The sequence below is a fragment of the Rhincodon typus genome, chromosome 8, assembly GCF_021869965.1.
Source record: "Rhincodon typus isolate 14 chromosome 8, sRhiTyp1.1, whole genome shotgun sequence".
Lineage (NCBI taxonomy): Eukaryota > Metazoa > Chordata > Chondrichthyes > Orectolobiformes > Rhincodontidae > Rhincodon > Rhincodon typus.
The window spans coordinates 63,135,369-63,147,466 of NC_063339.1; the positions used below are offsets into that span (position 1 = coordinate 63,135,369).

Genomic DNA, 12,098 nt, shown 5'->3' on the forward strand with positions numbered 1-12,098 from the left:
GAGCTGGATGAACACAGCAGGCCGAGCAGGAAGGCTGACGTTTCGGGAGGCCCGAAACGTCAGCCTTCCTGCTCCTCTGATGCTCCTTGGCCTGCTGTGTTCATCCAGCTCTTCACCTTGCTATCTCAGTATAATTAAGGTATTGCATTGGTGATGCTGTGCTGAAAGTAGCTCTTGCTCCTTCCACAGTAGGCTGCATCAATTAGAAGGCAAATAATACCTGTAAACTTTAAAAGTAGCTGTCAACCACCAACCCAAGATTTAGACAGTCTGATATAATATTTGACAATGTTTGAGAATCTCCTTCAAGCACGTGACTCAAATTACCTGCAAACTGCAACACTCCAGTATTATACGCAAATCAGACATAACAGCTTGCAACAAACAATGAAACTAAAGACAAGTTGATTTGTCCTGACAGGTTTGGACAACAGGTAATTATTCGCTAGGATGCTTACAGAATTTACTTACAGGTTTATCATTGAGGAATATTGCAAGATCTCGGAGAAAGTCACACGAAATTGCAGATTACTTTTTTTCCTACCTACTGGGTGTTTAAGCTTATTTAAAGTGAAATAATACATACCCAAATACATGAAACAAATATGTTGACATTATGTTCCACATGATGGAATGCATTATGCACGGACTGTAGCTGTTCAAAGAGGTAGCTCACCACCACCTTCAAGGGCAATAAATGCTGGCCAGCCATGGGGAAATTAAACAAAAATGCAGAACTTTATTTTTTTCAACAATTTAGAATAATTTCCAACTGGAGTACTATGAACTTAAAAAAAAAAAGACATTTTGTCAAAGCTTTTCATCCTGCACCCATCAGGACAATTTGCAAGAAATATCAATGTAAAAGGAAAACAATGTTTATGAATGGAGAGTGCTAACTGGTTGTCAACTGGACTCTGATTGTAGGGACAATTTCTTGCGAATTGTCTTGATGACTGCAAGATGAAAAGCTCTGGCAAAGTGCCATGTTTATTCCCCCCCCCCCCATTAATAGTTAAATTTACACTAAGTACTTTATAGAAAAGAGCTAAAATTATAGTTATACAATTCACAAACACTTACCATAGGATTCATGAGGAAATCTGTCCAGCCCCATGTTTCTCTCTTCAGAAAATATGGCGGAGGGCCAGAAGATTTGATTTGTATGGGATATGGCAACCTAATAACTTCAGATGCCTTTAAATAGTTCACATGCCTTGCTCTTGTAAGAAAACAATTTTAACAAAAAGTTATTCAATGAGTGGAACAACTTGATGATCAGAAGTTAACTGAAAATTTTTCTTTAACCAAACACAAAGCCAAAATCTTTCAAATATCACTAATCACATTATTCAGACATGGCAGCAACAATGACTTTTATATTTATAAAGTGCCTTTAATATAATGAAACAGCCTAAGGCCCTTCACAAGTTTCTGGGGCAAGGGCAGACAAAGACAAAGCAGTCTGAAAATTAATGACCAAAGATGAGCGGTCTGATTTTTTTGACAAGGTAACATGTTATTGTAGCACTTCTCATGATTTGAGGAAAAATACAAACACTTCAAAGCTATTTCAGGTGGGTGGAATTATTAGGCTTTGAAGTGGATTAAAATATCATTCCTTCCTTTGTTTACTTTTATTCTTGTCAAAACTGTGGAAGAATTAATTTATATCACATCACTAAAGTGATCCCACACAATCCCAGTACAGTTAATGAATGCAGGATGAATTCCACCCTAACATCAGAATATGACTATGCAAGATTATGTACATACAAAGGAAAGCAAAAGACCGTGGCAGTGCTTTGCAAACTACTCTTCAACTTGATCCCATTTTAATTTCCTCAAGCATAAATTTACTGATGGAAAAGGCTAGATTATCCAATGACACTCATGTCCCATGAACAAATATAAAGATATCAAAAAGTGCTCCCTACCAACCTGGGTCCTAGTTCTATTTGATCTGAGGTCTTGCTGACTTAACTCCTTTTGCACATGCTCAGTGGCTATACTTAGATTAACATTCTAAAGTATACTTAGTTCCTAAAGTAACACGACTCTAGGCACCAGCAAAAGCAATAATGCATTTTATATATAATTAGCGTGGGTAATAGATCATCATAAAATAAATGAAAACCTATAATTTTAAAATACATTGTACAAATGTCTTATTTAATATCCTCAGGTATACTTCTGCTAAATTCTTCATGAACCGTGGTGGTAGAAGACTCAGAAGTCCTTGCTCCTCACCTAGATGCACACATTGTAATCAGATCCAATACACACACATTTTCCCTCTGTAAAGAAAGTACACCTTAGAATGTTAATGTAAGTATACAGGTTGGTAGGGATCACGATAAGATGCTCAATCATGTTCTGTACATGTTCATGAAAGTCTGTTCCTCATTACCCAAGTGTAAATCTCACATCACTACAACCTCCCCTCTCAACAGACACTCATGCTCTATCTTCACATTCAATACTGCACTCACTTATACCTGCCTTCCCAGCCCACAAAAACCTGCTCACTTGTGGTCTCTTTCCCCACTCAGCATCCCACCTATTCCCTCCTCTGCCCTCTCCACCATCTAGAATTTTGACAAGGTATCACATTATTGTAGCACTTTTCATGATCTGAGGAAAAATGCAAATACTTCTAAGCTATTTCAGGTGGGTGGAATTACAGTGGGAAACATTTTATAAGTTCAACTCAAATCTAAAATTTGACAAAACATTGATTGACATGATGGAGAAGAATTATCAAGGCCCAGACTTCAGGTTTTGGATCCAGCCATCATGCCCTTAATTGGGATGTACCTAGACCCTTCAAATCCATGCTTGAGTAGGCTGTGTGACAACTGCCATTACTGCTTCATCCAAACGCACTTTGGCTTACATTTCACCAAGAACCGAAGTATTACCCAGATATAAAAACATTCAGCTTTTGAACAAATTCAAGTTCAAAGACGGGTAAATATTTGACAAGAGAAAGGAACTGTTTTAACAGGAGGCAGTTAACAGAACTTGCATGTAACTTAAGTTGGCAACATAACATATAAAAAAGAGAAAATACACATTAACAAATATTAAAATATCCCATTTAAATGCAAAGTTTCTCTATATATTTCCAGCCACCCAACTCCTGAGCCAAAAGGCTGACTAATAATTTGTGAAACTTCAAATAGGCTTTGATACTCCACTTTTAGCCCAGTCTGTCCAAATCAGTGTTCTTCTCACACTCCTCCCACCCACAACAACCACCATCAATGCCCTTGACTCCTGTACGTGCCCCAGCCTCTCTTCAGTCCTGTAGTTTGCTTCCGTTCTTCTGGCCTTCTGCCCCAACTCTGTCCCCACACTGGCACCAGTCCAGCATTTGACCCCTATCTTCCCTCCAGCCCTAGCCCTGCCTCAGTCTCCCAACTCATCCAGCAGCAGTGACTCTCACAATAGAGGTGGCAGTGGATGACCCGGTGGTGGAGGGAACTGTCACTCAGTTCCTCTCTGCTGTATCTGCCACCAATTGGATTGGCTGTCCCATTGTGACTGAGAGCAGCGGAGGCCAATCACAGACAGGTAATCTGACTGAGGACACAATCAGCATGAAGCAGCCGAGTAACCGCTCACTCCTGGCCAGGCAGAAGGCAGAATTTTGCCAACAGAAACTTCTCTACCTTGGGAGTTTCTTGAAGATGAGGCAGACATGGCACGGCACTGAATTGAGATACTTCTGGCAAAGGGTGAGAAATGTTCATGAGCAAAGAGAATTACAACCCTTTGAAATGGCCCAACCTTTTGTTAGATCTTAGTAACTGTCTCAATAATGGATTCACACACACTTTAAAAATATGAAACAAAGAAAAGTTACTGTAGCGTGATGTAATATAACTGGACATCAAGAAATGCAAGCCTTGCAAGAAGCAATTTCAAATGAACTAAAATTAAAAATGCTTCAGTTAATTATTAATTCAGTCTTACCTGATTTTACCTTTGGAGGTTATGTCCACTCGCACAGGTTCAAAGCGATAGGCTGGTGATACTATTTCCACGACGTATGAACCAGAAGGAACATCATTTACAGTGAAAGTTCCATCTGTCCTGTAAAGTGAAATGTATAGGCTCCTTCAGAACATCAGCTTAGTAAACACCACATGCATACTCCAAAAATAACTATCAGCAACAATGTACAGCAGAATAACTGAATATAAAGTAGAAAGAGATCAATTACATTAGTGAACTTGCTGTTTAACATGCTGAGTCATTACAGAATGCAAAAAGGAAACAACCATGCTCTGAAGGAAGTATGGAACAAGGTGACGAGATCAATAGCAGTGCTAGAAGACTGGACTTTGGGAAAAGATTGGAGAAATTCAGGCCTTTCCACCTCAAAAAAGAGGCAACTGAGACTTGGGCTAGGTGATAATAAATGGTGAGTACAAATAATTTCTTTAAACTCAATTTTACTTTAGGAAAAACAATTGAGTCACAAATTCTGGAAATCGATTTTAAAAAATACCTGGATACCCTAAGGGCTACAGTTCATTTTGGGTGGGGTGTCATAAGAATAATGATTTTCTTCCAAATTTATTTTGTAGACTATTCACCATGGTTATTTTAGTCCACATCAGTCATTTCAAGCCACTTTTCCATTTTGCCAAAGATTCGTTCTGATACAATGTAGTCATAAACTTTAACCCATTGTTTGTTAATACTTCATGAATAACTCAACCATGCAGATGAGCTAAGGGCCCCTACGCTTACATATTAAACTAATCTTCCTTGTCTGCTGTCCCTGTTTGAGAATTTTTTTTAAACAATAATAAAGCCAAAGTCTTTAGCTACTTGTGGCAAACTAAGAAATGAAATACTTGAAAAAGTACTTAAAGTATTTTTTAAAAATAGAAGACACAGAGAGAAGGCAAGGAAATAGATAAACACAAAATTCGCCCAATTTAACCAATTCAATAGCCCAAATAGCATAATTGTATCAAAATTTTAAGATACTTTATGCATCAAAACATATCTAAATTTTAGGTTTGATCATTTAAAATGGCAGCCAAATTATCGGTAATGATGTCCTGTCAAAATAAACAGCTAATTAGCATGCTTCAGTACCTGGTGCGGTAGTAAATCAAGAAGTCCCAATGTTAATCTTTAGTCTGAAATGACTTGTGACTTTCAAGTCAAATGACAATAGGAAGGCAATAACTGGTTTCAGTACATCCAGATCTCAATACAACAACCTCCTCTGTAAACTGCAGCTGCTTGGGCATCAGGTGAGAAATTTGCATAACTGATACAACCAATGCTCTGAATCTGCCCACACAGACCAGCTGAGGTAGCTGACAGAACAATGGAAATATCTAACAGTAAGGAGTAATCATGAGAATAAGAGGAATAAACAGATTTATAAGTAGCCCAATGTTTTATTGAAGTTAAAAGATCTATTCAGCACTTGGCCACAGTGCTGTCCATTCCACAACAAAAAAAATGGAAGACTTGCGTGTAAGTACAGACCACCAGACATCTTAAAGTGCTTATCAGGCAGTGAATTATTTTCAAAGTTTAATCACTGTTGCAGTGTCGGCAACACTGCATCCAATTTACACAGAGCAAGGCCCCATAAACAACAACATGATAACAACCAGATCATTAATTTTCGTGATATAGCAAGATGTGTAATAACTGGAACAGTAGATATGACTCACCCATTATTATGAAATAGTGCCATTGGATCTTTTAGTAAACCTGTTCCCCACTGAAGAGAAACACAAAATTCTCTTCTGTCATACCTGCTCAACAGTAGGGGTACTTCAGAATGTATTTTGTTTGAGTAAGACGACTGTGGATTTACATCCCAACCCAAAACCATGAACTAAAAGTGGACGTTTCAGTTCATCACAGAAATGCATTGTTGGGGGCATCACCTTTCAGATGAGACACCGAACTGAAGCCTAATCCATTGTCTGAAATGGGCACAAAAATATCTCACGGCCATAGTTTTGAAAACCACATGGGAGTTATCTCTAGTGCCTTGGCTAATATTCACCCAGATTATCTAGGTCATTTATCACATCATTGTTTATGGGAAGTTGCAGTGTGCCAATATTTCCTTAATCACAATAGTTACTAAATTTCTAAAGAATTAATTGGTTGTAAAGCTCTTTAGGACATGCTGAGATCTCGAAAAATGGCTCAAAGTCTTTTTTTTTTGTTTGACTTAATGGACAAGTAATCTAAGGTATGGGTTAACATACTGTACAGCGTCTTCAAAGATGTGGGTTCTAAGCCCATCAGCTAGCTGTAGCTCAAATCTTATTCAGGCCCAGATGGACGCCAAGTGCAATTAGCATAAATTGGCTGTAAAAAAAACCTTAGCACCTCACTCCACCTTTTTATTTTTAAAAACATCACCTGCTGCAAAATGTGCAGATCCAGCACTAGGCTGTTCTATCACATCAGGACCCATAACCCCGAAGTGGAAGAAAGTCAACTTTGGTTTTGAGGGAAGAAAGGTAGCACACACCCTTTTGAGTCATAAGGTTCAAGTCCCACCTCAGAGCTTGAAGACACCTCAAAGCTGACAGTGCTATGTGCTCAGAACAAGTGCTGCACTGTACTATCAGAGGTGCCACCTTTCACGAGAAATTAAACAGAAGTTAATCTGACTGCTCGGCTGGATGGTAAAGATCCTGCAGCACTATTTCAAGGAAGAGCAGAGAAGTTAATGCCACCATTAGTCTCTCAATCACTGGGGAAGCTCAAAATGACTGCTGCAATTCCTCTACTCCAACAATATCACACTTCAAAGTCTTCTTACTAACTGTCCAACACTTTAAATCGCCGGGTGATCGTGGAAGGCGGTATGCAAATGGAAGTTCTATCTGATGGGTCTTCCTGAGGTGGCGAAAGAAGTTGCATAAAATCCAATCCGGATCCTGCTCCCTCCCCCCGCCCAGGCTGCTCGGGTCGAGGCCTGATCGACAAAACCGTGACTGAGCAGGTGAGGCCCCAGCTCTAGACCCAGTCCCCGGCCTCTCCTTACTTGAAGAAGCCGACATGCTCCTCTCCCTCCACCAACACCCGCGCCGTGTGGATCCAATCCTGCGGCCTGACGCCGGGTACTACCGCCCGACCCTCGATTTTAAACTTCTCTCCGACACCCTCTGCTTCTGAGCCGGCGCCCAGTCTGAGAGCCAGCAGGAAACACAAGAACCGGGAGACGACAACCTCCACCGCCATCATCCTTTCAGCCTGAAGGGTGTGAACTCTCACCTTTCAACCGTGACCTCTGGGTCCCGCCTGCACTAAATTCCAAATCAGTCTGAGCTGTCAATCATCATCAAGCTGCATTTACACCCAGTGAGGATCCGAGAGATGCAAATCATTATGACATCTTTCAAATATATGCAACTATGCTCAACAGACAGGATTTATTCATTTATTTACATGGGTATATGCAAGAAATACACACCACATAAAGCAAAATAGCGCTCCTGTATTTCTTTATTTTCCTATTTTATACTAGGAACTATAATATAGAACGATTAGCTTTTTTTCATTATATTTCTATTTTTGTACCAAATCTACTTTAGTACATAAGATTTGTAAGTAGGTTCTTTGTACCCAAGATGATGCCATGGTGATATTGTACATTTCTCACTGAATTCCTATACTTTTATTCCTGAGCACGTGACAATAAAAAAAAACTTAATTCTCTGAGACAGCGGGGCCAGAGTTAAAACATTATGCTCCTAAATGCCTGAATGTGAATACACCTGCCCCTCAACCCCCACAAATTCTGATTTGTACAGGGTAGTTGTGGAATTGGAAACCGCCCTAGTCTGCGAGCCTGTTGAGTTCCTTAAGGCTCACGCCCCAAATGTCACTAAGTCAAAAACCATACACTCCCTCATCAACGTTGTGGGTGTACCTCCATCCGAGGCATGGCAGCCTTCAGCTTAGAGATGACTATAGTGATTCAATGAGAAAGCAGTTCTACAGCAACTGTAGACCGATGTTCAAGAGGACAGCTCATCACCTTCGTGTCAGGGCAATTAGGGATAAGAGACAAATACTAGCCTTGTTAGCAAAACATATCCTATGAAAACAATAAAATTAAGGTTTTAGTACTGGACATTTCACCAGGCAGGCAATGTTAATTTAACCTTGCCTTTTTTTTTGAAGTCCCTTATCTTCCTGGTCAATTCTACTGTCTGTTTAATGATTAAATTAAAAAAAAACACTTTCATTTAACTGATAAACTAATATCTTCATTGGCATTGAGAAGTTTTACCAAAACAAAGCAATTCTCTCAATTAGGCTTGTATTGTTTTATAGTTGTATGTTGTTCACAAAGACAGGAGAATTACAGATTTCTTGTGAAATCTTGGGGATTTAGATTTGTATGAATATATTGATAAACTTCATAACTTTTCATTAGATGAAAACGACAATGTTAACAAGGTAACGTCCTACTAACTTCACTATTTGAAGTTATAATGTTGATGAATGAAGTGTGGTTAGTAAAAACTAGGAGCAGGAATAAACAATTCAGCCCCTCAAGCCTTCTCCATCATTAAACATAATCGTGAGTGACTTTATCTCAGCCTCAACTCCACTTTCCTGCCTGGTTCTCATATCATTCAGCCGGTTACTAATTAAAAATCTGTCTACTTCCTCAAAATTTATTCAGTGTCATGGAGTACATTGCACTCTTGCATAGTGAATTACACAGATTCATGAACATTTGTGATAAGTAATTCATCCTCATCTCAATTTTAATCTGCCAACCTTTGCCTAAATCTGTGACCACTCATTTTATATTGTCCCACAGAAGGATTCTTGATGGTGTGAATCTGGATTTTCAAAAAGTAATAAGAAAGAATCACACAAAAGGCTGCTTGATACCAAGATGCTTACTATTCTCAAGGCACCCAACTGATGCAAGTTTTATACAGTATAACTCAAGTTTTATTTTGAATGCTTCCAAAAAAACAAAAATCAGATTCAACAAAGAACTCATTGGCACACAGCCACATCTGAGGCAGATAATTTGATCCATACATGCCAGTGAATCCCCAAAACGTGAAACTATTTCACCTCCTCTAGCAACAATTCACAGCACCTTAGAAATATAACTAGGCTACACACATCCAGTTCTTACACAAAAATTTTAAGTGATTCTTTTGGAACAAAACTGTTAATTAAAGAAGCAATGACTATATTCAAGAGGAGCTTTACTAATTGTTTGGTATTACAGTCCATTCATAGGCATTGAATAGAACATTGAGGTATTCTAAATATTTATAACATTGATGTCTTTATTGTAAACGTCAGCAAATCTTTCTTGCAATAAATGCAGTACATTTACCAGTCATGTACACCTTTAGATTTTTTAAAAAAAAAACTTCTTGATTGACAATTCAATTTATGTTAACATCACACAATTGAAGATGCTTACTGCACAGAGTACTACTATTTGCTTTGTATTGATAAAGGGGCATAAACAGTTTACACTTTATACAAACTACAGGGCATAATCATGAATATATCATGAGTTTAACACTTATAAAATAGGAGCATATAATGCAAATTTTATGGTGTCAATTTTGGATAATTACAGTAAGTGGCCTGCTCTAGGAAAGATATTACTAAATTGGATGGTACAGAAAAGATTTATCAGGATGTTGCTGGGACGAGGGGATTTGATTTGTAAGGATAGGCTGGGACTTTTTTCACTGGTGCATAGGAGGTTGAGGGGTGACCTTAAGGAGGTTCATAAAATCATGAGGGACATAGAAAACGTGAGTAGCAAAAGACTTTTCCCTAGGGTGGGGGAAGCTCAAAACTAGGGGGCATATTTTTTAAAATCTTTCTCCTTTCACCTTAAAAGGGACCTGAGGGGTAACCTTTTCACGCAGAGGGTGATTTGTACGCAGAATGAATTGCCAGGCGAAGTGGTAGATGCAGGCACAATTACAACATTTAAAAGACAAATGGACAGTTACATGAATAGGAAAGCTTATAGAGGGATATGGATCAAATGCAGGCAAGTGGGACTAGTTTACTTTGGGAAACTTGGTTGGCGTGGACAAGTTGGACAGGAGGGTCTGTTTCCGTGCTGTACGACTCCATGATCTATGACTATTGTTTGGATGAGTCGGAGATTTGTACATCAGATCTGGTAGAACGACGAATGTTTTGTACTATGTCCCATCAGTGATGAAACATCTCATTTTGTAAAACATTCAGAACAACTCAGCTCAACTATCTAGAATTTATTTTCTTTAAAATTGCATGTGAATATTCAGCTAAAACTAACCACAATCTATAGAACTTTCTGATGATGCTGCAGTAGTAAAACTATTTTACCAATGATGAAACAACCAACTCATTGGCAAACTCTCGTTCAGCTTCGCACTTATTAAAAAGCATGTCACATGAAAGAGTTGAGCAGAGGCACTATTTCACAAGCAGATAAATTTGTTATTTCGCTATATTAGAGAGATCAGTTAATTTTTTCCACTCACTCTAATGTTGACTGATCAACTCTCCCAAAGTTGGTTGCCATTATTTTTGTTATCTGATCTCTTCTTGGGCTATTTATTCTTAGTTTCTTCCAGAGTCAGAAAAAATAAAAGCATCTCATCTTTGTCATTTCAAAAAAGCTTGAATATTCTATAGTATATGAACCTACAAAAGTGATTTCATCAAATTATGTAGGAATTGAAGTACACAAAAGAAAAATAACCTTTTCCAAATTTTTTTTGAGACATTTCAAATTTAAATACTGGGCTGCAAATATAACTTACACAACTACGCAGAATTTGTTTCAGACTCCAATGAATAGTCATAACAGTAAACACTGACTAATGAGTTTGAGTTTGGCAAAATATGCATCCAGCTAAAATCGTATTTCCAACTAAGTTACTTGATTACACGCTGCTTTTCAGAAAAACAGAAAAGTGCACATGTACCAAAATTTAGCTGATTGTACAGTACTGCTTAAGTAAGTTATTCAAAGTTAGATCCCAACAGACAAAGTAAAATCTGATGCTGCAGTAAATTTGAATGTTATCAGACTAGTTAGCTTGGAATATGAAAGAGAAAAATGGTACAAATAGTACAGAATGTACACTACATCAATAGACCATCTTTGGTCCAACTGATCCATCCTGATGTTGATGTTCCTTAGGCACATCTTCCCAACTCCTCCTCGCTGTATCAGAGCAACCTTTATTCCATATGTTTCAGAGCATCTATGCTAGCCACCTCAATGGTCATAAATGATGTTGTTTTTAAACTTTTGTTATGAGTGGTTAGCTTTTTTGCACTGTGCGATCCATTTAGAATTGACAAGTAACCACAGAGCACACATCTTGAACCATTTGGAAGCACTGAAAGAATAGGAAAGGTACAAAATGTATCTGCGTTTGCTAAATCATGAAGATTGGCTTGATAGCATCATTACTGGCCTCAGTCCTGAATAATGTAGCTGCCAGGCTGAGCCTGTAATTCATGTAGAGAAAACTAGAGTGAGGGAAAAACGGTATTTTACTTGGACTTAACACCAGTCAGCCTCTACATCTATTGATAACAGTAGTTGAGGGTATGTCCGCTGCAAAGTCCTCATGAAGAAGTAAGGCATGCAAAAGACATAAATAAGGAGACAGCAATTAACCCATTAACTCCTTGTAACAAGACTCAGCTTCCTCCTCCAAGTATATGTCAAATTCCTTCAGGGTCAGTTCTGTATCTACCAATGCTACAAAGGAACAAAAAAAAACAAAATCGTGCATACATTTCTCTTGATCCGGCGGTTTTTGCCTTAATAATATTTCTAATATTCTATTTCCTTTCTCGACCACCCTTTACTACTTTTAATGGGTAAGTACACATGCAGGCACAAGTTGCCTGATCCCATTCAATGGCATTGGACTACCTTAGTTTTGTTCATCCAGAATAATTCAAACATTCGCAACCCTCAGTTTTTAAATTATTGTAAGACGTTTGCCAGTAGTACTATATCGGAGAGTGTATTTGATGCATTGATCACAGAATCAGAAGTCCAAATCTCACTCCAGAGACTTAAACAC

At 38.3% G+C, this 12,098-nt stretch overlaps 1 protein-coding gene across 2 annotated transcripts in view; it reads right to left on the reverse strand.

Annotated features, from left to right (window-relative positions):
* The window catches only part of emc7b (ER membrane protein complex subunit 7b), a 10,792-nt gene extending 3,506 nt beyond the window's left edge, over positions 1-7,286 (reverse strand). Inside the window, exons 1-4 of one of the 2 annotated variants that reach the window (XM_048599750.1) lie at positions 7,046-7,286; positions 3,979-4,098; positions 1,084-1,222; positions 587-700 (exon numbers count right to left, since the gene is read on the reverse strand). In XM_048599750.1, coding sequence (XP_048455707.1) covers positions 587-700; positions 1,084-1,222; positions 3,979-4,098; positions 7,046-7,245 — 573 coding nt within the window. In that variant the 5' untranslated portion in view covers positions 7,246-7,286. The remainder of the gene's footprint in view (positions 1-586; positions 701-1,083; positions 1,223-3,978; positions 4,099-7,045) is intronic. The other variant, XM_020514296.2, reaches the window with a different exon arrangement.
* Between the last annotated feature and the right edge of the window lie 4,812 nt (positions 7,287-12,098).